Genomic DNA, 26,777 nt, shown 5'->3' with positions numbered 1-26,777 from the left:
GGGAGGTGGTGGAGAGGAGAGAAGCGGGCAGGGATGGCCCAGGAGGTAGGTAGCTGGCGGGAGGTGGAGGACGGCGAGGTGAGGGGCAGGGGGCCTGCGATGTGTCCGGAGGCCATCACTGAGCTGGAAGAGAAAAGCAGGGTCTGGGAGCCATGGAGGGCCTGGAAAGCAAGGGGTTGGGGAGGAACAGACGTGCTCCTCGTATTCTTCGTCCCTCCAGCCGGCTCCAGAAGACGTGTAATCTCACCTGAGGCCCCAGCCAGGAGGAGCTTCCCACCTGCAGCCTCCCCAGCTGGCTCCCCCTGCATCTCCTGTTGGTCTCCTGGGCCTGCGGACCAGATGAATGTAGCCGGCATAGCGCCTCTGTCTGCCTCCTGCCCTCCCCGTCCAGTGGGCCTTGGGTCCGCTCTTCCAGAGGCTCACTCACGCCCCCTCTTCCCCATTTCCTTTTCACTCAGACCCTAGCCCTTCTCTGATGATTTCTTCTCGACCCTCTCCCTCACTGCTCACTTGGATCTCAGGGGAGCACGTGGGACCAGCCCTGCCTGGCCTGGAGGGTGAGGCTGGGTGTCTGAAGCACGAAGCACAGGGCTGTCACTGTACGGGAGAGGACCCTGGGACCAGAGAAGGCAGGGACTAGCCCAAGATCACACAGCTAGTCAAGGACGGATCCAGATCCAAAGGCTCCTGACTGCCAGCCTGTGCTGCTTCATTCTGCCTGCGTCTCACCCTGTGTTAGCAGAACCACAGACTTACATCCTGACCTGAGCACAGACCAGCACCCTGGGCACACTCGTGCGCAGATACAGTTCCTTACCACCCAAGCAGCGTGGCGCTGTCTACAAATCAGTTTCACATCCTTTGTCTATTTGAACCTCATGAAAATCCTACAAGACTGGTAGTGACAGGACCAAGATTATCATCTCCAGTTTATAGACCAGAAATGGAATGCAGAGAGGTCAGATGATTGCCTAGGTTCACATGGCTAGTACGTGGACTAGCCCAGGTCTCTTGACCTCTAGGTCCACTGCTATCTCTTGAACACAGGGACAAATACCACACAGATCTCTGCAGTTGGCTGGTCATAGATGCCCGGTATGTACCTTGGATTCCCTTCACCGCAGGGAGGTTGCCTCAGAGAGTTCAGGGCCTCCCTGCCTAGGATCCCTCCTTCATCACCTGCTGGCAGCAGAATCCTGTTACCAGAGGACAAAACCTGCAGTTCTCCTAATCAGGGCACAGGCTGCGAGCACAGGCCCTGTGGGAGAGTGTCCAGTGACCCGCCACTCACCCTATCAGAACCTTCTAGAAGGTGAGCTTTGCCAGGGGGACAGGGTGGGGAGCTGGCCAGAGAGTGAACCCTCTGAGGGTACCTCTGGGCCTCAGAGATACCCCCTGGGCCTCAGTCTTCCTGCCCCATACCCCCCTTCATCCCTCCCCCAAATGATTCAGGAGACAAGAAAATTGGGTTTACATGTTTTCTTCTTCCTCCTCTTCTTGATCCATTTCTCTCAGGATCCCCAGCCTCCTCTGCCTCTCTCTCCTCCCTTCCCTTTCTCACCACCTCCCGCAGTCCCTACCCTTTTCCCCTTTTCCTTTCCTTCCAGCTTGCCTCTTCCAGGAAGGACACCCGGCTGTCTCCAGGGCTCCCCATGGCTTGCTTTGTATTCCTGCCCACTCCCCACCCCTGCCTCCCTGAGCTGACAGAAAAATCCAAGAGACTGACTTTAAGGAAGATGCTCTTCTTCATTTGTGTGTGTGTGTGTGTGTGTGTGTGTGTGTGTGTGCGTGAGAGAGAGAGAGAGAGAGACATGGCTCTTTTCTGGGGACCTGGAGTCTTCTGATCTGTGGGGTCAGACCCAGAGGAGAGGTTGCCAGGCTTGCCCCAGGAAGGAGACAAAGTTTCCCTGGGGAGGGAAAAATCCTCTGGAGGCCGATTACCCACCTCCCCACCCCAGAGGGCCCTGAGTGTGCGGGTGTGTGATACACTGAAGGGGAGAGACTGCAGGGGCTGTGTGTGCCCTGCTCGTGAAAAACTGTGATGTGTGCGGGAGAATTGTGTGTGTCGCCCACACAAGTGTGAATTTGTGCTCCAGGAGGGGGAAGCGGTGTGTATTGGTGGGGTGCTTTCTTTCAGCCTGTGTACCCCGCATCCCGCAAGCAGCCCCAGCGTCCTCACCAGCGCCCCTCACTCGGCAGCCTCCAGCACATGCCCGCGTGAGGTCCCCCCCCCCCCCCCCCCCCCCGCCGCACAGCCCTTACAGATACACACAGTGACACTCGGTGACACACGTGTCCAACTCCCCGAGCAACACCAGCTGCCTCATCGAGCTTGAGTTCGTGTTGAAAACCGGGTGGGGTGGGGGCAGGACACGATCCAGTTCTCCAATGAAGCCGGTTCCCCGCCGTCCTCCTCGCCCCCTCCCTCCTGGCGCCCTGTTTGCCCCTCCCCCTCCAAGTCCCCACCGTCCGGTCCCCCGCCCCGCGCTCGCCCCCGCCCCTCAAGGCTCGCCTCCGTCCCGACCCGGGGCTGCGGCGGCAGGACACCGGGAGAGAGGGGCTCGGAGGGACGTAGGGGGCCGAACGGAGAGGCTGGGACGGGCGGGAGGAGGGAGGCCCAGAGGGAGGAGGGAGGAGGGAGGAGGGCGGCGAGCTGGAGCCGGCAGGCGGCGGGAGCCGGGTAGAGCCGCGTCGGGAGTGCTGTCTCCATGGCAGTGCTGGGCGCAGCCCGAGGTAAGGCGACCCTGGCCCTGTCCCCCGTGGTCCCCTCCCCTCTCCCCCCCCCCCCCCCCCCCCCCGCCGCCTCCTCTCCCCTCGGGCCGGCCCCTCCTCCCCAGCCACCTGCTGTTTCTGTCCTGGAGACCGCGGTGGGTGGCAGGCAGGAGGGAGGAGCCGCCTGACCTTACCCCTTCACCCCGAAGGGCAGGGCGAGGGACCCCTTTCTGCCCTGGAGTCCCCCGGACCCCCTCCCACCTGCCTCTGATCTCTCTCCGTCCTTCGCCTCCTCTCTCTGTCCTTCACATCCTTCCTGCCTCCCTCCCTCCCCAAGTCCCCAGCTTTATCTTCCTGAGCCCACCCTCTGGGCCTGGGTGGGTGTGGATGGGAAGGGGTCCAAGGCTGGAGGGGAGGTGGGGGGTGCTCCTGACCGATTCCCTCCATCTCCCTCTAGCTGGCCATTGCCATGGCAACTAGGGTGTACTGGGCTCCGAGGGAAGACAAAGGTGGGGGATGGACTAGGACCTCTTGGGGAGGGCAAGGGTCTAAGGGTCTGCTACAGGCAGCAGACCCTACCACTGATGTGCCCCATTTTTACCTCGCTTACCCCAAAGCCATTATGCCCATCCTTCCTGCCTCCACTCTCTTCAGGCTCTCACCCGAGTTCCTCTGAACCCCTCCCCAGGGCTCAATGAAGCTCAGAGTCACCAAATCCAGAACATCTTCCTTCCAATCAGAGGGAAACTGAGGCTCAGGGCAGGGGAGGAAAGAGTGGGGGTCTATGAGGTGGAGGGAGTCCGAACCTTGTTGAACACTGGGCTTTTCTTCTCAGCCTCCCTATTCCCTGCTCCCTCCCTCCATCCCCCCCTCACCTCCCCCCAAAGCCTCCTCTCCAGGGGTCTCTTGGCTTTTCCTTCTATTTTCAAATACTATCACTTTGCCCCCTCTTTCCTTCTCTTCTGTTCAAACTCTCCTTCTTCCCCCTAGTTCCCCCTCTTTCCTTTTCTGGATGCTTCTGATGTCAGTGGTTCCCCTGCCTTTGGGTTCCCTGCCATCCCCCACCCCACCCCACCCCCGCCTCGGTCCCAGCCTCCTTTCTCCCATCTTCCCAGATACCCGGTGAGTGGGCGGGTGATCATGCAGCCTTGGGGAGATGCAACTGAGCACCTGGACCCCTGGACCCAGCAGCCTGGAAGGTTGGGGAATGGCTGTAATACCATATCCCAGTTTCCAGTGAGCCCTCAACAAGAAACAAGTCTTGCCTCTGCCATGGTAGCTCTGAGGAGAGATTTAGGGATGTGAAGATAGCGGTTGAGGAGTGCTGAGCAGGGGACAGAAAGAGGGACCCGGGAGCGCCAGAAGCAGGAAAAATGGCTGACGAAGGATGGGAGACAGGAGATCAGAATACCTTCTTTCCTGGAGGTCTGGAAAGCAGGGCTCTCATCTGTGTGGGGTGTTTGACCAACTGCTTTAAGGCAGGAGAATGTTCCGAATGACCCCATGACCCCTAGTAACCAGTCATTTCTATCATTTCAAGAGAAGGGAGCCTTGGGTGCCAGCTGGAGACCAGCCTAGACCCAACCTTTGCTCCGCCCCTTCCACACCTCATCTCTCCCTTGCAGTGTGCCCAGGCGGCTGAGCCCCGCCCCCATGCCCCTTGAGGCATCCAGAAGACCCCTGACTGGCCAAGCACCAGAGGCAGAAGACAGCTGGAAGTCCTGACATGGGGACCAGGGCTTCCCAGCCAGCCTCCTAGTTGGGAGAGCGGTCAGCTTGCCTCCTCCATCAACTACAGGGATACTTCTGGAAGGGTCCCACCCAGCATGGAGGCGGAGGACCACCTCTGCTGACCCTCAGTCCCCTGCCCTGCCCTCCACACCTGACCTTAGCTGGGTCAGTCGTGCAATGCTGAGCACTAGGGTAGGCCTAGGGGCGGCCTGCCTCACTCCAGGGCAAGGACTGTGGGCATCATGGGGGTGCGTGTGAGTGGGGCTCCTGGGTGAGACCTAGCCCCCACCCCCAAGAGTTCAAGGGGGGGTGGGGGGACCGACGAAGGATGGCTCGGGGTGGGGCGGGGGCAGAGGAGGCCTCCCTCCGCTCAAACGCGTTGTCCTGGCTGGCCTGCGGGCTCCTGGCACTGCTGGCCAACGCCTGGATCATCCTCAGCATCTCGGCCAAGCAGCAAAAGCACAAGCCGCTGGAGCTGCTGCTCTGCTTCCTGGCGGGCACGCACATCCTCATGGCGGCCGTGCCCCTCACCACCTTCGCTGTGGTGCAGCTCCGGCGCCAGGCCTCCTCCGACTATGACTGGAACGAGAGCATCTGCAAGGTGTTCGTGTCCACCTACTACACGCTGGCCCTGGCCACCTGCTTCACCGTCGCCTCGCTCTCCTACCACCGCATGTGGATGGTGCGTTGGCCCGTCAACTACCGCCTCAGCAACGCCAAGAAGCAGGCGCTGCACGCTGTCATGGGCATCTGGATGGTCAGCTTCATCCTCTCCACACTGCCCTCCATTGGCTGGCACAACAACGGCGAGCGCTACTACGCCCGCGGCTGCCAGTTCATAGTCTCCAAGATTGGCCTCGGCTTTGGCGTCTGCTTCAGCCTCTTGCTACTTGGGGGCATTGTCATGGGGCTGGTCTGTGTGGCCATCACCTTCTACCAGACGCTGTGGGCCCGGCCCCGGAGGGCTCAACAGGCGCGGAGAGTGGGGGCTGGGGGTGGGGCCAAGGGGGGTGGGCCAGGGGTGTTGGGCACCCGGCCAGCCTTTGAGGTGCCGGCCATTGTGGTGGAGGATGCCCGAGGGAAGCGGCGGTCCTCGCTGGATGGGTCCGAGTCGGCCAAGACATCCCTGCAGGTCACCAACTTGGTCAGCGCCATCGTCTTTCTCTATGACTCACTCACAGGGGTGCCCATCTTGGTGAGATTGGGGCTCCCCCTCCACCTGCTCTCTCCAATATCCAGACCCCAGCATGAACACCTGACCTCTAACTCCATCATCCATCTTCCTCTCCTCTACCCAGCCCCACTTGTGAACCCCCATCTCCATCATCCATCTCCTAGTTCCCATTAGCCCAGCTCCGTAGCCTGTTCTCCAGTGACCAGTACTCAACTCCATCATCCATCCTTCCGTCCCACTCCCTGTCCTCTGGCTCCATCATCTATCCTGCAGCTCCACTATTCAGCCCCCCAGACCTATCACCCAGCTGCCAAGCTCCACACTCCACTCCCGAACTCCCTCTGGATACAACAGAGTCTTGAGCACCCCTGGGTGGCAACCCCAGAGAGTTCACCCCCCGCCCAGCTTCCTGCATCCCCATCTAGTCCCTACTTCTGTCTGTCTTCAAGTTTACTGTACAGTGTCTGCTCCTCTCCCTCTGGACCCCTGGGCTTTCTCTCCAGTACTCTCTCCTGATCTTCCTCTGAGTCAATCCCTTCCCCTCTGTTCAACCTTCTTCACCTCCAACTTTGCCTCTGTCCTGACCCTATGTGATCCGGACCATCCGCTCCTGACTTCTTGCCCACCCCACCCCCCCCCGCCGGCTGCACTAAGATGTCGGATCTGGGGTCGAGTGGGCCCCCTCGGCTCTGGTCCCTAACCCGGGGCCACTCTCCATCCTCCTGCCAGGTGGTGAGCTTCTTCTCCCTGAAGTCGGACTCGGCTCCCCCCTGGATGGTGCTGGCTGTGCTGTGGTGCTCCATGGCACAGACGCTGCTGCTGCCTTCCTTCATCTGGTCCTGCGAGCGCTACCGCGCCGACGTGCGCACGGTGTGGGAGCAGTGCGTCGCTATCATGTCCGAGGAGGATGGCGACGACGGTCAGAGGAGGGACTGGGCTTTCGCTTTCCTAGGCGTCGGCTCCCTTTCCTGCCCTTTTCTACCAGCCCTTTTCCTTGTGGGGACGGGCTGCCCTGGAGTGCCCCCTGCTGGACAGAACCTGCAGCGCCCCTGGGTTGACTCTTGGCTCCCCTCTCCCCAATCATCACCCCGATGCACACCCACTGCTTCCTCCTCTTGGTGTCTGTTCCCCCTCGAAGGCCACGCTAGCCAGCTCTGCCTCCGCCGAGCCTAAGAAACAGTCCAGAGAACTAACACAACCATAAAGGAAGGCTGTGGAACCAAGGGAAAGCTAAGCTTCCTGAGAGAGACTCCCCAGCTACAGGGACAGCTCCTGGCGTGGGATTGGGGGGCCAGGGGTAACTGTTTCAGATAAGTGTGTCTATATGTATGAATCGCTAGGGATTCAGCACTGAATGCAACAGACGTTGGCCACTCTTGTCTTCCTCTTGGAGCTTACAGACTAATGGAAACAGGATTCTCTGGGGAGCTTATAAGGGGGTGGGAGCTTTTAAAGGGGGTGGGGAAGTGGGTATTCCCTGCCTGTAACCACTCTGCCCCTTTTTTCTCCTAGATGGGGGCTGTGATGACTATGCAGATGGCCGAGTGTGCAAAGTTCGCTTTGATGCCAATGGGGCCACAGGACCAGGGGGCAGGGACCCTACCCAAGTGAAGCTGCTGCCTGGAAGGCACATGCTCTTTCCCCCTCTTGAGAGGGTCCACTACTTACAGGTATGGGACTAGGCAGTACACCTCCTATTCTGGGTATCCCCTCACTACTTTTCTCCAGTCTCTGTTATCCATCCCGACCCCCTATTCCCTAGCCCCAGCCTGCAGGGCACATGAGGAGTAGGTGAAAGGAAGGCATGGCAAGGGAGGCTCCCCTTCAGACCGCTCAGAACCAGGTTTGCCCATCAGAGGATGTTTTGCAGAAGTGTAAGGGGTGGAGCCATCTTGCAGAGTCCCCACTTTGGTTCCTGCCTCTACCCCCTTTGTCCCGGCAGCACCCCTGGGTCTACTTGCTCCTCTCCCCAGGTCCCTCTGTCCCGCCGCCTGTCCCATGATGAGACCAACATCTTCCCTACTCCTCGGGCACCTGGCTCCTTCCTGCACAAGTGGTCATCCTCTGATGACATCCGGGTCCTCCCAGCCCAGAGCCGGGCCCTAGGGGGCCCGCCTGAGTACCTGGGACAAAGACAAAGGCTGGAGGATGAGGAGGAGGAGGAGGAGGCTGAAGGTGGGGGGCTGGCCAGCCTTCGCCAATTCCTGGAGGGCGGGGTTCTGGGGTCAGGTGGGGGACCCCCACGGGGTCCAGGCTTCTTCCGAGAGGAGATCACCACCTTCATTGACGAGACACCTTTGCCATCTCCGACGGCCTCACCAGGGCCCTCTCCTCGCCGGCCCAGGCCGCTGGGAGTCTCACCCCGCCGACTCTCCCTTGGGTCCCCTGATAGCAGAGTCGTTGGACTTCCTTTGGGGCTAAGTGCAGGGCGACGCTGCTCCCTGACAGGAGGTGAGGGGAGTGCAAGAGCTTGGGGAGGATCTTGGGACCCAGGTAACCCCATCTTCCCCCAGCTGACCCTGTGAGCCCGAGTGGGCCTGCTGGACTTGGGTGGGTGGGGCCTGGGTGGGTAACACCTAGTTCTGTCCCTGAGCCTGAGGCAGCTGCCTCCAGACTCTGGGGAGATGGAACCCCTGCTGTCTCCCATCCAAGTGACCAGATGCCTGACTCACCTTCCATCATCCCTAGCAAAATGTATTAAAGTCTGAAGTGTCACCATGGAAACCTCTGTGTCCAGTGTGCTGTGGTGGCAAAGGGGATGGTCAGAGGCTTGGGGGGTGGAATGGCTCATAGAAGACAAACTAGAGCAGGCACACTGGACAGAGGCACAGAAATACACACGGAGAAAGACAAACATGCAGACATTCACAGAGATGGCCTTATGAGAGCACCTCGGGCTTGGCTGGGCTGGGCTGGGCAGGAGGTGGGTGTGGAGGGCGGAGGACATAGGGAGACACTTGAGTTTGCTGGTTTGGGGTTTGAAGGATCTTCGTTGAGATCTGTGGAGGTGGTTTTAGAGGATGTCTCTATCTCCCATGCCTCAGCGCTCCTCCTTTTCCCAAATCTGTATGAGCGCACTTTCTGGGCAGGAAAGGGTTTGAGCAGACTTGGTGTCACAGACCTGGAGTTTACCCCCCTCCCTGCTGCATTCGAAAGTTCTTTGTCCAAAAGTGCGTGTGTGCCGGTTTGTGGGAGGCATCCACGCTCCTTTTCCTGGACCCAAGAGTGGAGGGGGACGCAGACGCAGTAGCTCTTCCCACCCGCTGGGCCTCGGCGGCTGGAGTCAGGGGTCCTAAGAGGCTCCTCAGGCTGTCTTCAGAGCACCAGGCCTGCTCCACTGCCGGCCGTCTGCCCTGCTCTCCCCGCGGTCTGTTTCTTGGTCCACACCACCCCGCTTGTCCTAAAGCCCGCGTTCTCCGCGTTCTGCCAGGCGTCCTCTGACTCCTGGCTCTCTCTCACCCGGGCCTCTCCCAGGGTTGGGGCTCGGTCCCATCAGCTCCCGTCGGCGCCGCTCATTCCTCCTCTCTTCCTCTCCTCCCTCCTCTCTATCTCTCCTTCCTTTCCCCTCCCTCTTCCTTCCCCGTTTCCTCCCTCTTCCTCGCGGCTCCCGCAGTTCCCTCCTGCAGCCGGCCGGCGGCTCTCGCACGATGTTCCGGCTCCTCCGGTGGCTGCCGCTCTTGCTGCTGCTGCCTCCCCCGGGGTCCCCCGAGCCCCCCGGCCTGGCCCCGCTGTCCGCGGGGGCGCCCCCCCAGGCCCCCGACTTGCTCTACGCCGACGGGCTGCGCGCCTACGCGGCGGGGGCCTGGGCGCCGGCGGTGGCCCTGCTGCGGGAGGCGCTGCGGAGCCGGGCGGCGCTGGGCCGCGCGCGGCGGGACTGCGGGGCGCGCTGCGCGGCCGAGCCGGGGGCAGCGCTCCCCGCCCTGCTCCCCGCCTCCCCCGGGCCCGACTCCGGGCCGGGAGCGGCGCGGAGCGCCTGGGAGCCGCTGCTCATCCGCGCCGCACTTCGGCGCGCCGAGTGCCTGACCCAGTGCGGGGCGCGGAGGCTGGGTCCGGGGGGCGCGGCGCGGCTCCGAGTGGGGAGCGCGCTCCAGGACGCCTTCCGCCGCCGGGAGCCCTACAACTACCTGCAGAGGGCCTACTACCAGGTGCGCGGCGGCCCGGGCCCCGGGGGTCCTCCCCGGCCCCGCCGCCGTCCTCCTCCAGCTCCCGGGAGGGGCGGCGAGCCAGCGCCCGGACCCGGGTGGGGCTGTGTGGATAGGACCTCGTCTTTGGAGTCCGTCCTATCAAACTACGACAAACACCCATCGAGGCCGCCGAGGGACAGCCTTGGGAGAGTGGGAGCGAAGTTGGAATGGGCGTCATGCGGCGGGGTGGAAGTAGATCGGAGATGGAGGGCAGGGGCCTGGAGTTTTAGAAAGTCTTACTGAGACCTACGTGGAGTGACAGCCGCCTCTTCCCAGGAATGCAGGGGGAGGATTAGGGTTGAGATCCGCCGCTGGAGAGAGAGCATGGGGGCGGGTAAGGGGGTGAGTGTGAGCCTTCGCTCGGGGCAGGAGGGAGCTTCGGGAAAGAAGGAGGAGCGGGCCAGGGGCAATGGACACTGCGTGCTACTGGTGCGGTCGCTGTTGCCTGATAATGCCTACGTGGCCGGGGAAGGGGGGCGCTGGTCACACACACCTCAGCTCAGGGTCCTAGAGCCCTGCGGCTTTTGCTGGTCGCTCGGGTCACCTCTACTTCCGCACCTCGCTTAGCCATCACTTCCACTTTGTCTCCCCAACGAGGTCCCTCTGCCCATATCCCACCCACTCCAGTCTGCAGACCCCGCTTCCGTAGCTACCAGACTCCTGAGAGTCCCAGCATACTGGGGGTCTGGAGGTTGGGTGGTGGGCAGTTCTCACCTACCAGTCTTCCAGAAGGCTCTGGGGCAGTGCCAGGTGTGTCTGGGGTGGGGAGGCTGGGGAGGAGGCAGAGTCTGACACCCCTACCCCAGGGCTGACTCCCTCATCCTTCCCGCTTCTCAGCTGAAGAAGTTGGACCTGGCAGCAGCTGCAGCGCACACCTTCTTTGTGGCCAACCCAATGCACCTTCAGATGCGAGAGGACATGGCTAAGTACAGACGGATGTCCGGGGTCCGGCCCCAGAGCTTCCGGGACCTGGAGACACCCCCATACTGGGTGAGACCCTCAGCACGACCCCTATCCCGCCCCCAGTCTTTGACTGGCTGGATACACAGGCCTCGCTGGACTGTGCATTGTCCGCCGGGCATCAGGAAATCTGGGTACCGTCCTCTGTGACCCTGATGGGAAGTCCCTCTCTGGGACTTAGTTTTCTTCCTGAGATTCACAAAGTCCCATGTTCTAACATTTGGATTTCCGAGGCCCACCCTGTATTCCCCAAGGTGAACTGGGACCTGGAGTCCAGGCCCCAAATGAGACCCACACCCCTCCCCTTCTTTCTCCCTCCCCATCTAGTCTGGCAACCCTTGCCCCAGGATTTCAGGTGACTGACCACTCCCCTCCCCAGCAGGCAGCCTATGACACCGGCCTGGAGCTGCTGGGGCACCAGGAAGCAGCACTGGCACTGCCCTGGCTAGAGGAGGCCCTGCAGGAGAGCCTGGCCCAGGTGGAGAGCTGCCGGGCTGGCTGCGAGGGGCCTGAGGAGCAGCAGACGGAAGAGGAGGAGGGGGGGACCGGGAGCCAGGGAGGCCTGTATGAGGCCATCGCAGGTAAGGAGCTAGAGCGCGGGGCCTCGTGGTGCCAGGGGAGGCGCGTCACAGGCTGAGTGGCGCACGTGTGTCCCCCGCAGGGCACTGGATAGGGGTCGTGCAGTGCCGGCAGCGCTGTGTGGAGGACACGGCCACACGTCCTGGTCGCACCTTCCCTGTCCCAGACTTCCTTCCCAGCCAGCTGAGGCGGCTGCACGAGGCCCACGCTCAGGGTCAGTGGGGGAAGGGTGCGCCCTGGGGGTGACTGAGGTTGGAAATGGGGAGAGTGAAGGTTTGTCTCTGATGGTATCCTGAGCCCCATCCCTCCATCCCTCCGTCTGTCTCTGCATCTGTAGTTGGTCAGGGCTCCATGGGGACCACCACCTCAGGAGGACTCTTGCTCTCCTTTGGTGCCATTGTGGAAAGCTCAGGAGATGGGTCACAGGGCTCCTTCTGTCCTTGCTGTTTCTCACCTTCCTTTATTCTCTCCTCTCTTCCTCCCCTCTGAACTCTGCCCACACAGCTCAGGTATGTTCCAATAAGCTTTGGAAAGAAGCAGTGGATGAGCCAGTCAGCTGGGTGGGATGGGGCCCTGGGAGACCACCTCCTCCGGCTCTGCCTCTGTCCCCCTGGCTTCTTGCCTCTGCCCAGGGATCACAGCGGTGCCCGGTCTCTGGGTCCCCCCCCCCCACACTATTCTCTGTCTCCAGTAGGGAATCTGTCCCAGGCTGTGGAAAATGTGCTGAGCGTCCTCCTCTTCTACCCGGAGGATGAGGCTGCCAGGAAAGCTCTGGACCAGTACCAGGCCCAGCTGGGAGAGCCGAGATCTGGCCTCGGGCCAAGAGAGGTAGCCCCTCCACACTCCCGCCATGAGGTAGCCCGAAATCAAACAGGTGTACTGGAGAAGTCACCTGGATCCCGCCCCCCATTCTGGCCAAAGGCGACCCCGAGTCCAGCATCTGCTCTGTCTCCACTCCCTGCTCCCCACTGCAGGCTCTCCTTCTGAGTCCAAGCACCAGCCCAGCCCTCTTCCATTAACCTCACCCCTGCCTGCCCCCACCTATGCACAAGTGCACATGTGCACAACACACACACACACACACACGCTACCCCCAGTCTGAGCCCCGACACCCTGAAGCTGCTGAAGAAGGAGGGTTGAACCGAGGGGCACAGCCAAGCCTGCGGGCTCCCCTGCTCTTCTCCAGCCTTAACTTCCCTGCCCCCCACTCCCCCTTCTCCAGGACATCCAGCGCTTCGTCCTTCGATCCCTGGGGGAGAAGAGACAGCTCTACTATGCCGTGGAGCACCTGGGGGCCAGCTTCAAGGACCCCGTGAGTGACCCCACAGCTCCCCACCCACCCCCAGGAGGGGGACAGCAGTAATGTCCTATGTGGATGTGCCACATCCGTTCCCAACAGCGTTTCCCATTTCTCCATAACCCTTCGAAGGTTGGAGAGGACTCTGTGTCCCAGCGTCGCAGGGACAGAGGCAGGTGCCTGTAGTTAAGGGCGGCTTTGGGGTCATGCAGGCCTAAGTGTTGGTCTCTCTGCTACGAACAAGCTCTGGACCTTCACTTGCCTCGGCCTCAATTTCCTTACCTGTAAAATGGGAACATCACACTTATCTCATAGCCCTGTTGAAGCCACGTCACTTGCTCCGAAGTACAGAAAGCTCTGTTGCTGCTGCTTTTCTTACTCTTTGTTGTAGTTGTGAGAGGGAACTAAAGGGCAGAGGTTATTCTCACTAGTGCTACAGCATAAGGCAGGCTTCCTCAACCTTTTTAGCACTATTGCCATTTTGGACCAGATACTTCATAACTGGGAGAAGGGGGCTGTCCAGGCAACGTAGGACTGTGTAGGCCAGCTTACCCGGTCTCTTCCCAGTAGGTGTCGCTAGCACTCCCTGAGTCATGACAATCAAAACTGTTTGCAGACATTGCAACGTCCCCTAACGGGCAAATCTCCCTATTTGGAAACCGTTGGTTAAATCCCAACTCTGTCCCTTATCAGCTGTGTGATCTTGGGCATGTTACTTTACGTCTCTGTGTCTCAGAGTCCTCTCAACTGCAAAATGGGCACATTACTACGACCTGTTTGATAAGACTATTGTGAACTTTAAATGATAAATTCCACATCCATGTATAAAGCTCTTAGAATAGCACCTGGCAAATAGTGCTACGTAAGTTGTTGTTGTTGTTATTATTATCATTACTATTGCAGAGTTTGGCCCAGTGCCCAGTGCCCGGGGCTCCCGACAATGAGTCCAGGGCTTTCTCCACCTCCACCTTCCCCTCTGGAAGCAGGAGGACCTTAATGTGGTAGCTCAGGGTCTACCGTCAGGGATTCAGGGGTGGACTTGATGGGTGATGGCGCTTTTCCTGACTGTCCCAGGATCCCTGGACCCCAGCAGCTTTCATCCCTGAGGCCCTTAGAGAAAAACTCAGGTAGGAGGTGCCTTGTGGTGGGAGGGCCGTGGCCTGAGCTGGAAGGGGAGGGACGGGTCCTGGGGAAGATGGGTCTGGACTGGCCTGTGCGTCCGCTGAGCGTGTCTCTCACCCCTGAGAGAGGATCGGGAGAAGAGGCCGTGGGACCATGAGCCTCCACAGCCGAAGCCCTTGACTCACTGGAAGGGTGAGTTCCTGGGACAGCAGGAGACAGGAGCCTGGAGGGGCTGGGGGCTGCCAGCTACTGCTGGGCCTGCCCTCAGGGGACCCTCAGCCCCGGCCCTGTCCCTCCCCTGCAGATGTCCTCCTCCTGGAGGGGGTAACCCTGACCCAGGACGCGAAGCAGCTGAATGGGTCGGAGCGAGCGGTGCTGGACGGGCTGCTCACCCCAGCCGAGTGCGGGGTGCTCCTGCAGCTGGCCAAGGTGAGAAGACCTGTGGGGGGGCACTGCCGCTACTTGGGGACCCTCTGGCACAGCTGCCTGACCCCTTGCTCTTGGCCTGCCCCCCGTCCTGCCCTCCCTGACTCTCCAGCGGGGACTGTGCTTACCACTGCCTCCCCGCTGGGGACAAGTTCCTTTTCCTCTTAACTTAGCTGACATGGGCTGGTCATTTTACAGAAGGATTTTGCGAGAAACTGATAGGAAGAACAAAATACAAAGCATAAATGCATCAGAAAGGGTGAGTGTGCAGGTGAAGATTCCTTGGTTGGCCGAGAGTTCAGTTATTGGCTCGGCAGACATGCAGGCTGTTTCTCCATCATCGCATCCCCTCCTAGATTGGGTGGGATGATCTGTATTCACCAGGTTGAGTCTGCCATTTTATGAAGCTCTAGTCTCACTCTGGGCTAGCGTTTCTTCGACACACGCTCTTTGAGACCCTGCTGTATACTGGAAATGCCTAGGTTCCAGGGAGAGGTAGATGAACACAGACCGAGCATTTGGGAGCTCGGTGTATAGAGAAGGAATCAGGCATGGAGACATAATCAGAGTGGGTGGTGAGTTTGATGAAAGAAGTCTGTACAGGGTACTCATCCAGGGACTTCCCTGGCCGTCCAGTGGTTAAGACTCCAAACTTCCACTGCAGGGGGCATGGGTTCGATCCCTGGTCGGGGAACTAGGATCCCGCGCCGAGATGCAAAGTTACGGAAGGCTTACCGGAGGGGCTGGCATTTGAGCTCAATCTTAAGGATGAGTTAACCAAACAGAGAGGGAAGGAAAGTCAGGCTGCAAGGGAGAAGAACAAGGGGGGTTATTGTTCTTTCTGGGAACTGCAGTGGAGCACAGGAGTTAAGAACATGGGCCAGTCCCAGCAGGGATTACCTGTGTGACCTTGGGCAATGTATTTTAACATCTGTGAGCCTAGTTTCCTCTCTATGAGATGGGGCTAAATGCAGCGGTTATGTTGTAGGGTTGCTGTGGTTGCTGTGAGGGTTAATGAGTTAGTACATGGTAAAGCTCTTGGAAGAATGTGGAAATAGTATGATCTATCGCTATTAACATCAGGCCGTATATTATCCAGAGGGGTGTAGGGGTGGAGGCACAGGAGAGATGGGGAAGGGCCTCTGTACCCTACCAAGGAGTTTGGACTTTATTTGTGGATGGCTTACTGAAGGATTTAAGGAGGGGTGGACTTTTGTCTTCCTGCAGAACCTCCAAGGGCAGGGTCTGGAGTCCTCATCCTGTAGGACTGGGAGCTCCCTCTGGTGGCAGTTTGGAGAATGCAGCGGGAGAGGGAAGTGAGGGGGAGCTTCTGGGATGATTGCAAGAGGGCCGCCGCCCTAGGTTAGGTTCTCATTTCAAGGGAATGACGAGGGTACAGATGAGAAATATTTAGAAAATCAAAGAAAGAGAATTTGAGAACTAAATCTATGTGGAAGATGAAGAGAGAATGGAGTCAAGGATAACTCCCAAGTATCAGACCTTTCTGTTCCTTGATTACACTAAACTCATTCTGGCCCCAGGACCTTTGCATTTGCTATTTCTGCTGCCTGGAACATTTTTTCTCTCAGCTATTCCTTCATATCATTTGGTTTCAATTTAGATGTCACCTCATCACTTAGCTGTCCCCTGACCCCTGCCAGGGCACTCTCGGGGTTGTAACCCTGCTTTAATTTCCATGTAACACTTGCCACCGTCTGAATTGATCTGGTTTGTTTGTTTATTATCTCAAAATATAAACCCTGCTGGAACTTTTCATGTTCACAGTTGAGTCCGCAGTGCCTAGAACAGTGCCTGGCACATAGTAGGTGCTCAGTGCCTACTGAACGAATGAATGAATAAAAGAATAGAGGGTTAGATGGCTTGAGTGGCCAGGTAGCCTCTATATAAACCTCTCAGAGATGAGGCTTAAATATGGGGTAATTAGATAGTGGTACCTTGAGTTTCAAAAAGCAGACAGAATAGAAAAAAGAAAGAAAAAGCAGACAGTAGGTGTCAGGAAAGGGACACTCAGATACTAGGAGACCCCCAGTTGATAAGAGTCATGTAGGCAGTCGGGTAACTGGGACTTAGCATCAAGTTCTCCAAGAGCATGTAAGGTGAGAAGGGATAGAAGAGAGACACCGTGGCTGATGCCATGTCCCTACCTCGAGTCAGCCAGGACCTGTCCCGACTGTCGAACCTCCTGCCAGCGTCCTTTTCCAGAGAAACTCCCCTATTCTCGGCCCATCGGGATGAGTGATCAAGCCCCTCCTGCCCCCTTCCGCAGCTGTCCTTACCTCTCAGGGCCCCTTCCCCACTATAGGAAGCTCTCCAGAGTTCTGTGCACAGTGGGGTTCCAGATCTTTACCAGGAGTGACAACACAGACGCGGAGATAGTCGTTCTCTGGGAAAGGGCAGCAGCTCAGAGAACTCCGGGAGCTTCTAGCCTCTTCCAGGGAGTTGGGAGGGTTGGAGGGAAGGCCATGTGGCCCTGTGGGCAGTGAGGTGGGCGATAGCCCGGGGCCGGGGAGGGTGACTCCCCAGCCAACACCCTCCCTGCTTAGGACGCGGCTGAGTCTGGAGCCAGGTCCGGCTATCAGGGCCGCCGCTCCCCACACACTCCCCACGAACGCTTCGAGGGGCTCACGGTGCTCAAGGCCGCCCAGGTGAGAGGAGGCCCCCAGGCCCTGGCCTGGTGCCAGAACTGGAGAAGAGGGCCGGGCATCTCCTGTGGAGGCTCTCCCGGGACCCAGAGTAGCCGAGTCCTCGGCCCAGGGTTGAGGAGGGGGTTCCAGACCGAGGGGCCCGGGTTGCCGTCATGGAGCAGTTGGGCGGATGGGCGCCCCCAAACCGTGGGTGGAGGGCAGTGGAAGTGGGGCGGGGTCAGGGGCCACCCTTCCAATGCCTCCCCCTTCCCGGCCCTTCCTTCTCTGCTGGCAGCTGGCCCGGGCTGGGGCTGTGGGCAGTCAGGGCGCCCAGCTGCTTCTGGAGGTGAGCGAGCGCGTGCGGAGCCTGACACAGGCCTACTTCTCCCCGGACCGGCCCCTGCACCTCTCCTTCACCCACCTGGTGTGCCGTAGTGCCATAGAAGGTAACCGCCAGGGGCCCTGCCGCTCCGCCCCCCCCGGGGGCCCCTCGGGGCCGGCGCACTGCACACCTTCCAGAGCCCCAGCCGTGTGCGTCCCGGTCTTCACTGCACGAGGACTGACTCCCCTGCCCAGGCCGGGCCCGGCTATGACCCGGGAGCTGCAGGGTGGGTGTCGGTGGGCGGGCACCGGGCAGCGGGGCGCCCACCAGGCCCCTTCGCTTCCCAGGAGAGCAGGCGCAGCGCATGGACCTGAGCCACCCGGTGCATGCAGACAACTGTGTCCTGGACCCTGACACCGGGGAGTGCTGGCGGGAGCCCCCGGCCTACACCTACCGAGACTACAGGTGGGCGGCCCTCCAGGGGTCAGGCAGGGGGGCCTGGGCGGGGGTCTCACCGCCTCCTGTCTTCCTCCCTCCCCAGCGGACTCCTCTACCTCAACGATGACTTCCAGGGCGGGGACCTGTTCTTCACAGAGCCCAATGCCCTCACCGTCACGGTAAATGGGGGCTGGGGCGGGGGACAGGGAGCCCAGCTGTGGGCTCAGGATTCAAAACAGAAGGTTCCCAGAGGCAAATGCAGGGAAATGGCTGGGGCCGCCTTAGCCCTCTCCTTCCCTGGCCTCCCCAGCTCCTCCCACCACTTGTCTGTTCAGGGGCTCTCCTAGCCCCTCCCAGGAGACCTCCAAGGGGCCCCTCCAGGCCCTCCTAAAGGAGGGCGGGTGAAGCACAGGACCCGAAGCCCCTGTTCCAGGTAAAAGCTCGGGGCTAGGGTCAGTAGGAGGAGCGGAGCAGAGCTTCTTCATTGTGTGTTGCTCTGCCTTATCCAGTTACTTCCTTCTCTGCTCACCACCTGTAATCCAAGCTCTCTCTGGGGTGGAAAAGTGTCCTCAAGATCCTTATGCCCAGAACCCAGAGTCTGGTACTGCGCTCGTGCCTTCAGGTGGCTTCACACCTGGTACAAAGGACCTCCAGCACCTGGCCAGGAAGTCAGGGCGCTGGGGCGGACGGAGGTCCCTCCTCCCTTTGGCTCCAACTCCTCTAGCCTCAGTCTGGCATTTGTGCTCCCCAAGTGGAGGCCCATTTCCCATTTGCCCCCAGACTGCCCCTGAATTAAGGAGGGGAAGTGGTGGGCAAGAGAGCTGCCTTCTCTGGGCCCCCTACCCCCGTCCTACTCCAGGGAGTCAGGGCCAGGTTTTCCGAGGGTCTCTCCCTGGAGCTGAATCCGCCATCGCCCGCCAGGCGCAGGTCCGTCCTCGCTGCGGGCGCCTCGTGGCCTTCAGCTCCGGCGTGGAGAACCCCCACGGCGTGTGGGCCGTGACGCGGGGGCGGCGCTGCACCCTGGCGCTGTGGCACACGTGGGCCCCTGAGCACAGGGAGGAGGTGAGGAGGAGCGAGCGGGAGGCGGGAGCAGCCGTGTGAGGGGTGGGCAGGCTGACGGGGAAGGCGCGGGTGCTGGGATGACCCAGGGAGGGTCCTTGGGGCAGGGTGGATGCAGGAGATCAGGCCAGACCCTCCTCTCCACGGCCCCCAGGAGTGGACAGAAGCCAAAGAGCTACTGCAGGAGCCAGAGAAGGAGGAGGGAGAAGAAATGCCCAGCAGAGACCCCGCCCCAGAACCCCCCAGCCACAGGCTTCAGCGGGTCCAGGACAAGGCTGGGAAGCCGCCTCGGGTCCGAGAGGAGCTGTGAGGGGCTGAGCCAGCTCCTTGGGGATGTGGCCTCTTGACTTGTGGGGGGTCTGCCTTGATGCCAAGACCCCCGAGAAGTCCCCATGTGACAGGAGCAGAACAGCGAGCTGTCCGTCCCCACACGCCCGCCGGCCTGGGGATCACAAGGGCCGTGCAGCCCTGGACTCAGAGGACGCTGCACAGACTAGCCTGGGGAGCCAGGCCTGGGCCCGGCTGACGGACCTCCAGCCCCAGGACAGACAGAAGACGCGATGCTGCCGCCGTGGAAAGAAACGGCAGGGGGTAGGGCCCGACTGCTTTAAATGAGGAGGATGAGAGGGAGATCACCCCACTGCCCGCTCCCCGTCTGTCAATAAAGATCCTGAAGATCCCTCAGCCGGGGCCCAGTCAAGTGTGTCGCAGCAGTTTCCGTGGCGGCTGGAGGGTGGAGAGGCTGTGACCAGCCAGGGAGGACAGGTATCGTGGGCCTCCCAGAGGCAGGGCCTCTCCAGCCTGTGATTTGTCAGGGAAATCTCGGCCACCTGCTCCCCTCATGCACATGAACCCTAACCCTGACAGCTGCTCCTTGGGCCTCCTACTCTAAGCCCTGTCTTCCCTCTCTGAGCTTGCCTGGGACTCCGGGCAGCCTCGTCCCTCTGGTTCTTGCCTTCTCAGCCCCAGCAGGACCCTGTGAGTCCTGGGGGCCAGCAGTGGGCCCAGCCCCGGATGGGAGCAGGGGACGGGGTTGCCCTCCACTTGCCATTCTTTCTCCACCCAGAGCTGGGCCAGGCCTGTCCATCCTCCTCTCTGGAGCCCCCGGACCTTCCCCCTCTCCCCCAGGATCAGACCCTGGGGGCAGCTGGTTGGGGCTTGTCCAGAAGAAGGATTATCCAGATCAGTCCCTTCTAATCTCAGCTCCGGCCTACACCCTCCCCGTACTCACCGTAGCCCTCTCCGCGCCCCACCCTGAGCTAAGGAACACAGTTTTGGGTATTGACAGTGGGCTGTCTCTCACCCTCGTTCTCTGGCTCCTGGACTGGTTGCTAGCTAGGCCCTGACTGCCAAGATCATCACCACTGGTGGGGGCCAGGGCCTGGGGGCCCCCCCCAGAGCTGTGGTCGTGCTGCTCCTTTGCACCCCTCCCAAACCCAGCCCTTAATCCTCACAGCTTTGCTCTAATCCCATGGGGCCTGATGCTCTGCTCTCTGCCTGGAGACTGGCCGGGGAAGCACCCGCACCCCTTCCTCCCTCCGGGGCTCGTTATGGGGGGCTGCTTCTCCGTAGAGCCTTGCACTCCTGCTCCCACCCACCCACCCCCCAACTTGGGCTGGGCCCAAGCCTCTCGGAAGCCACACGCCTCCCGCTCTGTCCTCTCCCCCCACCCCGGCCAGCTGACTTCATTTGCCTGACGTCGCTGGCCCTACCCTTCCCTGTCAGTGCCCCCCCGCCCCCCGCCCCCAGTCGGGGCCAGGCCAGGCCAGCTCCCCTGGCAGCAGAGCCGGGGCAGGTGACGGGCGGGCGTCGCAGCTGAGGGAGTGAGGAGGCGCCTGGGAACCGGAGCTGGAAGCCTAACGAGGTCCAGTCAGAGCCCAAGTAAGAGGGAGCTGGGCTGGCTCTGCCCTCTGGGGCTGGGGGCTGCAGGCAGGGCTGGGCCAGCGCGGGGCTGGCTGCACAGGACTCCACACGGGGAGGGGCGGGCGGGGAGAGGGGTGCAGACCACCCAGTCAGTTCCCTGTCTGGGGAGTGGGCTCCAGCCTTCGTGAGGGGTCCGGTGTGGGATGTGAGAGACAGAAACGTGGGGATCCCCCTACACCCACCCCGTATTCCTGGCAGGAGCCGGAGCCGCCCCTCAACCCGTCCGCCATGGGGGAGATGGAGCAGCTGCGGCAGGAAGCAGAGCAGCTCAAGAAGCAGATTGCAGTAACCCCAGAACCCTCCCACCAGGGAGCCCCAGAAAACAAGGGACCGGCCCGTGTGGGAGTGTGGCCTGCGGGGGAAGAGGGCTGGATTCATCCTTGAGTGACACCCGAGAGGCCCCTGACCTGGAAGTCGCCAGAGACCTCCTGAATTTGGATCTCATATTTGAGAGGCGCCCCCAAACCCTAGAGCCCCAAACCCACCCGCATCAGACGCTCACGCACCCCCCCCCCACCGACACCCTGCCCTTACCGTCCCCTGATGTCTGCTTTCCCCCCAGGATGCCAGGAAAGCCTGTGCCGATGTTACTCTGGCAGAGGTGAGAGCTCCTGTCCCACTGACAGGGCCGGAGGGGAGGGGTGGGGAGGGGAGGGGATGGGGTGGGAGCCCCCTGACCAGCCACAGCCTGGTGCCCAAGCTCTAGTACAGCGTGTCCTTGGAGTGAGGAATGACATGAATTCATTCATTCGACATTTTGCGAGGTCGGTCTGCTCTGGGCCAGGCACCGAGTCGGAGACTAAGGAGGCAGACTCTGTCCTGTCCTTGTTCATAAAGCGAGAGTGATTACCTGCCCTCGCGGGGTGGCAAGGATGAAGAGGGGTAGGGCTTTGTCAATCAGAAGCGCTTCGCGACTCTAGGTACTAGCTGTCTAATACTGAAGTTCGTCAGTTCTCAGATGCATTTTTTCACAATTTGACGTCTCGGAAATTGAGATGCATCCAACAATCGATGCCTTACAATTATAATTCGCAGCATTTTTTCTTTCTTAGTGATCCTTGTGAGAATCGTGCTTCTTAGAGTTGGTGGCATCTTACATTGGATTAAATGTTAATAATAAGAGTAAACATTTACTGAACATGAGCCAGGCACTGGGCTATGTTGCTTAAATACATAATTTCATTTCATTTTCATGACAACCCCATAAGGTAGGTGCTATAAACCTCATTTTACAGGCTCAGAGGAAAACAGGCTCAGAGAGGTTAAGTAACTTGCCTGAGATAACAAAGCAAGTAAATGGCAAGTCAAGACTTTTTTTTTTAATTTAATTTTATTTATTTATTTATTTATTTATTTCTGGCTGTGTTGGGTCTTCGTTTCTGTGCGAGGGCTTTCTCTAGTTGCGGCGAGCGTTGGCCACTCTTCATCACGGTGCGCGGGCCTCTCACTGTCGCGGCCTCTCTTGTTGCGGAGCACAAGCTCCAGACGCGCAGGCTCAGTAGTTGTGGCTCACGGGCCTAGTTGCTCCACGGCATGTGGGATCTTCCCAGACCAGGGCTCGAACCCGTGTCCCCTGCATTGGCAGACAGATTCTCAACCACTGCGCCACCAGGGAAGCCCCCAAGTCAAGTCTTTTGACCCTGGAGCCCCAGCCTAAGTCTAGAAGGTCGAAGGAGTTTCAGGGGCACAGAACTACAAGTTTCAGGAGGTGCAGTTCAGGGCCATGGAGCTGCTCTGCGTATCCAGTGAGAGCTGGCCGTGCAGCAGAGGTGGGTGAGGGCAGGCTCCTAGCAGCTGGGTTCAGCCAAATGTGTGCATCTCTTCCCAAGTCCGTGTGTGGTGGTCTCACATTGGCAGCTTGAATTGGTCAAGGTGGTACTATTTACACGATACAAATCCCCCTCTCCCCCTCCCCCTCCTCCCCCAGCCCACGCAGGAGAGGCGGTGGTTAAACCCTTAGCAACATGCCTGTGTCTGTCTCCGCATCAGTCTAAGCCACTGCGGGGCAGGGCCTGATAACTCTGAGGCTGGGGCCCTGACCCCGAGCCTGGCACGTGACAGAATCTTGTACAGATCAGTGGCTGTGACACTGACGCGTGGGCATGCACCCTGCTCACGCCCGATTTCCTTTTTTTTTTTTTTTTTTTGCGGGATCTCAGTTCCCCGACCACCACGGATCGAACCCGTGCCCCCTGTATTGGGAGCATGGAGTCTTAACCACTGAACTGCCAGGGAAGTCTTCACCCTGATTTCTAATGCTCCCTTTCCTGCAGCTGGTGTCTGGCCTAGAGGTCGTGGGACGAGTGCAGATGCGGACACGGCGGACGCTAAGGGGACACCTGGCCAAGATCTACGCCATGCACTGGGCCACCGACTCCAAGTGAGGCTTAAGAGGCGTGGGCGGCCGGGGGTGGGTGTTAGGGGGACACAGGAAGGAGAGTTGGGTGGCACGAGTGTTCTCTCCCCAGGCTGCTGGTAAGTGCCTCGCAAGACGGGAAGCTGATTGTGTGGGACACCTACACCACCAACAAGGTACCAGCCCTGTCTCCCGGCCCCTCTGCTACCCTCCTTCCTGGGGGCGTCCTGCTCCCCTTCTCTGCTCTCCACCTGGGAGCTCAGCGCAGGCCCCCGCTGCCCCGCCCCCCGCAGGTGCACGCCATCCCGCTGCGCTCCTCCTGGGTCATGACCTGTGCCTATGCCCCGTCGGGGAACTTCGTGGCATGTGGGGGGCTGGACAACATGTGCTCCATCTACAGCCTCAAATCCCGGGAGGGCAACGTCAAGGTCAGCCGGGAGCTCTCTGCTCACACAGGTGAGTGAGAGACTGAGGGTCCCTGGAAGCCCCGGCCCTGCGGGGGGCGGCCAGCAGCCAGGGCACTGTCCTAACTACCCCCAGGTTATCTCTCCTGCTGCCGCTTCCTGGACGACAACAACATTGTGACCAGCTCCGGGGACACCACGTGGTGAGGACCGAGCGCTGTGGGTGCTGGGGCTTGGGAGGCACCTCTGTGCGGGCCTTTCTCTGTGACCCCCTCCCCTTCCCTTCCCCCCCCCGCAGTGCTCTGTGGGACATCGAGACCGGGCAGCAGAAGACTGTGTTTGTGGGACACACGGGGGACTGCATGAGCCTGGCCGTGTCCCCTGACTTCAAACTCTTCATTTCGGGGGCCTGTGATGCCAGCGCCAAGCTCTGGGACGTGCGGGAGGGGACCTGCCGGCAGACGTTCACGGGCCACGAGTCAGACATCAATGCTATCTGCGTGAGCAGCCCCCTCACCCCCGCCCCCTCTGTTCTCTGACTCCCGGGAACACCTCTCCACCTCCAACACACACAGCCTTCATCCCCTCCTGCAGCCCCCTGCCCCTTTACTTTTATTTTATTTTTTTTAATTTATTAATTTTTGGCTGCGCTGGGTCTTCGTTGCTGCGTGCCGGCTTTCCTCTAGTTGTGGCTCGCGGGCTGTAGAGCACAGACGCAGTAGCTGTGGCGCACGGGCTTAGTTGCTCCGCGGCATGTGGGATCCTCCCGGACCAGGGCTCGAACCCGTGTCCCCTGCATTGGCAGGCAGATTCTTATCTACTGCGCCACCAGGGAAGCCTCTGCCCCTTTCAACTTTCCACTTTGAAATAATTTCCCCTTACAGAAAAGTTGCAAGAGTAACAAAAACTGCTCCCATCTACCCTTCACCCATATTCACTGTTACCTTTCTGCCACATTTGCTTTATCATTCCCTCTCTGTAGAGTGAGGGAGGGATAGATGGACAGACGGACACAGACACACACACACCTAGATGTAGGTATAGACACGCTTTGTCATTAACTTTTTCCCTGGGTTCTTTGAAAGTAAGTTGCAGACCTCCTGCCCCTTTACCCATTAAATACTTCAGTGTGTGCTTCCTAAAATCAAGGCCGTTCTCTTTCGTAGCCACAGTCTAATTCTTAAAATCAGGAAATTTAAATTGACGCAGTACTATAGTCTATATTCAAGTTTCACCAATTATCTGAAAAATAGCAATGTTTTTTTCTGTCCAGGAACATGGATCGCATTCCCTTGCCTTCTCTTTTCAGTTTCTTTTAAACTGGAACCGTTTATGCCCTTTCTCTGTCTTTCGTGACGTGGACATTTTTGAAGAGTACAAGCCAGTTTTCTGTAGACTTGCCCTCCATCGGGTTGCGTGACGTTTCCTCATGATGAGATTCAGGACGTGCATTTGTACTTGGCCCCGTGCTTGCACGCTGATCCAGCCGACTGTAGTCGCTGGCGTCTGGGACAGCCTCCACCCTTCTGACCATGTGACCCTGGGCACGCTGCCCACCCTCCCTCAGCCCCGTGCTCTCCCCTGCAACGTGGAAATACTGTGGAGCAGGGAAGGGGGTAGGGAGCCCGGCTGCAGCTGGCATGTGACAAACGTCAGCGGTGAAGAGCGACCGTGCTGGCGGTGGAAGGGATGGGGGCGGGGGCCAGAGAGGCTGAGGGAAACAGCTGGGCCTGGAGCCACCAGGGCAGGAGCAGGGAGGGAGAGGGCAGGAAAGGCAGCGGGCTACCCAGGTCTGAGTCCTGACCCCTGGCCACCTGTACCCGCAGTTCTTCCCCAACGGAGAGGCCATCTGCACGGGCTCGGACGACGCCTCCTGCCGCCTGTTTGACCTGCGGGCAGACCAGGAGCTGACCACCTACTTCCACGAGAGCATCGTCTGCGGCATCACATCCGTGGCCTTCTCCCTCAGCGGCCGCCTGCTCTTTGCGGGCTACGACGACTTCAACTGCAACGTCTGGGACTCCATGAAGTGCGAGCGAGTGGGTAAGAGCCTGCCCACCACGGCCACCTCGCTCCCCTTGTGGGGACCCTCTTACCACTGCTCCCTAATTATTGGGTAACTCTGAGCTCTACCCCTAGAAGCCAGTCCCCCTTGCTTCCCAATCTAGGACCACCTTCTCTCAAAGCAAAGTTGCTCTAATCGGCCCTTCTCCACTGCCCCCTGCCATAGCTGCTTCCCACCAGAAGAGCTTCTTCCAGTCACCCCCAGACCTGGGGGCCTTGAATGTCCAGTCAGTGCTGGGTTTCAGGGGCATCCACCAAAGGGAAGGGCCAGCTCAGGGACTATGGAGTGACAGAGTTAAGGGGATGGAGAGTGACCTGATGGCCCTGACCCCAACCTGGGTGCTTCTCTAGGACTGGCCTGGTCTGAAGTTGAATCAGATAGTGTGGCTTCTTCTCTTGGGAGAGGCCAGGTGCCCAGTGAAGATAACACTGGGCCAGAGAGTCAGGATCCAAATCTTAATTCCACTGCTTACTTTCTGAGTGGCCCTGGGCAAGTCACTTCTCTTGGGGCCTAAGTCTCCATTTGGAAGCCCTCCCCATTTTCTAGTGCCCTTGCTTTTCTCCCGGCACGTTGACCTGTCCAGCCCTCCCAGGTCCCTCCCCTCCCCTCACCCACCGCAGGTTCTACACAGAGAGATTGGCCTCAATGGAAGGCCCGCCCCTTAGGGCTAATCCTCTTCCCTCTTCTAGTCAGATGTCTCGCCTAGCTAACCTAGGGGCCCTGTGTGCACACACTCCCTGCCAGGCTGACTCCTCTCCCTTTTCTTCAGGCATCCTCTCTGGCCACGACAACAGGGTCAGCTGCCTGGGGGTCACAGCTGATGGGATGGCTGTGGCCACTGGTTCCTGGGACAGCTTCCTCAAAATCTGGAACTGAGGAGGCTGGAGGAGGGGAGGTAAAAGGCCATGAAGACACTCGGCTGCCCTCTCCCCTGCCCGATTTCTTTAAGATTTTCTCTTCTACCCCGCAGCCGCCCTTCCCGCCCAGCTTTCCCCTTTGAGGGCGTGGGGAGTACGGGGAGCGTGCCTTTGGGAGGCAACACCAGGGACATGGGTGGGGAACTGCCCCATCTCCTCCCATGGCCTCCCCTCTCCATGGTCCTGACAGCTTCTCCCTTAATGAGCAAGGACAACGGACCCCCGGACCTCCACCCTTGGCAGGCCTAGCAGGCTTCCCATCTGAGGCCACAGGCCCTAGGATTCCCCCCCACCCAGAGCCACCACCTTTGTCTAGACCCGAGTGGCGCAGGGCCCTCAGCCCCGTGACTATGGCTCTGGCACCACTAGGGTCCTGGCCCCCTTCTTCGTACTTTCTCCTTTGTCTACCTTCTTGCCTCTCCTAAAGCACTGGCAATAAAGTAGTGCCCTGGTATGTCTGTGA

The 26,777-nt window shown here is 59.8% G+C and overlaps 4 protein-coding genes across 8 annotated transcripts in view; all 4 read left to right on the top strand.

Annotated features, from left to right (window-relative positions):
* The window catches only part of CD4 (CD4 molecule), a 28,172-nt gene extending 27,800 nt beyond the window's left edge, over positions 1 to 372 (top strand). For both annotated transcript variants that reach the window (XM_061204981.1, XM_061204982.1), the window contains one exon: positions 221 to 372. In XM_061204981.1, the coding sequence (XP_061060964.1) occupies positions 221 to 251 (31 nt within the window). In that variant the 3' untranslated portion in view covers positions 252 to 372. The remainder of the gene's footprint in view (positions 1 to 220) is intronic.
* A 4,399-nt stretch (positions 373 to 4,771) lies between these two features.
* GPR162 (G protein-coupled receptor 162) lies at positions 4,772 to 8,172 on the top strand. Its single transcript, XM_061205696.1, has 4 exons — positions 4,772 to 5,638; positions 6,347 to 6,536; positions 7,130 to 7,287; positions 7,591 to 8,172. The coding sequence occupies exons 1-4, from the start codon at positions 4,772 to 4,774 to the stop codon at positions 8,140 to 8,142; spliced, it is 1,767 nt and encodes a 588-aa protein (XP_061061679.1). The 3' UTR covers positions 8,143 to 8,172.
* Positions 8,173 to 9,003: 831 nt separating this feature from the next.
* Positions 9,004 to 19,333, top strand: P3H3 (prolyl 3-hydroxylase 3). The gene is made up of 15 exons (XM_061205695.1): positions 9,004 to 9,762; positions 10,639 to 10,791; positions 11,144 to 11,342; positions 11,423 to 11,554; positions 12,032 to 12,168; positions 12,563 to 12,652; positions 13,712 to 13,764; positions 13,884 to 13,951; positions 14,064 to 14,188; positions 16,750 to 16,851; positions 17,126 to 17,276; positions 17,500 to 17,617; positions 17,694 to 17,769; positions 18,512 to 18,652; positions 18,804 to 19,333. The coding sequence occupies exons 1-15, from the start codon at positions 9,265 to 9,267 to the stop codon at positions 18,957 to 18,959; spliced, it is 2,199 nt and encodes a 732-aa protein (XP_061061678.1). The 5' UTR covers positions 9,004 to 9,264; the 3' UTR covers positions 18,960 to 19,333.
* A 1-nt stretch (position 19,334) lies between these two features.
* On the top strand, positions 19,335 to 26,777 carry GNB3 (G protein subunit beta 3). 4 transcript variants are annotated; one of them, XM_061205698.1, is made up of 11 exons: positions 19,397 to 19,414; positions 20,329 to 20,530; positions 20,771 to 20,857; positions 21,135 to 21,173; positions 22,846 to 22,952; positions 23,041 to 23,104; positions 23,222 to 23,384; positions 23,469 to 23,535; positions 23,631 to 23,832; positions 25,159 to 25,375; positions 26,167 to 26,777. In XM_061205698.1, the coding sequence occupies exons 3-11, from the start codon at positions 20,801 to 20,803 to the stop codon at positions 26,271 to 26,273; spliced, it is 1,023 nt and encodes a 340-aa protein (XP_061061681.1). In that variant the 5' UTR covers positions 19,397 to 19,414; positions 20,329 to 20,530; positions 20,771 to 20,800; the 3' UTR covers positions 26,274 to 26,777. The 4 variants fall into 4 exon arrangements, with proteins under 4 accessions (XP_061061682.1, XP_061061681.1, XP_061061680.1 ...); XM_061205699.1 differs by lacking the exon at positions 20,329 to 20,530 and having other exon boundaries at positions 19,335 to 19,414; XM_061205697.1 differs by lacking the exon at positions 19,397 to 19,414 and having other exon boundaries at positions 19,431 to 20,530.

This window comes from Eubalaena glacialis, chromosome 11, assembly GCF_028564815.1.
Source record: "Eubalaena glacialis isolate mEubGla1 chromosome 11, mEubGla1.1.hap2.+ XY, whole genome shotgun sequence".
In the NCBI taxonomy this organism is placed as follows: Eukaryota; Metazoa; Chordata; class Mammalia; order Artiodactyla; family Balaenidae; genus Eubalaena; species Eubalaena glacialis.
Note: the sequence above shows the minus strand (reverse complement) of the source record. Positions and strands in the feature narration are given on the sequence as shown.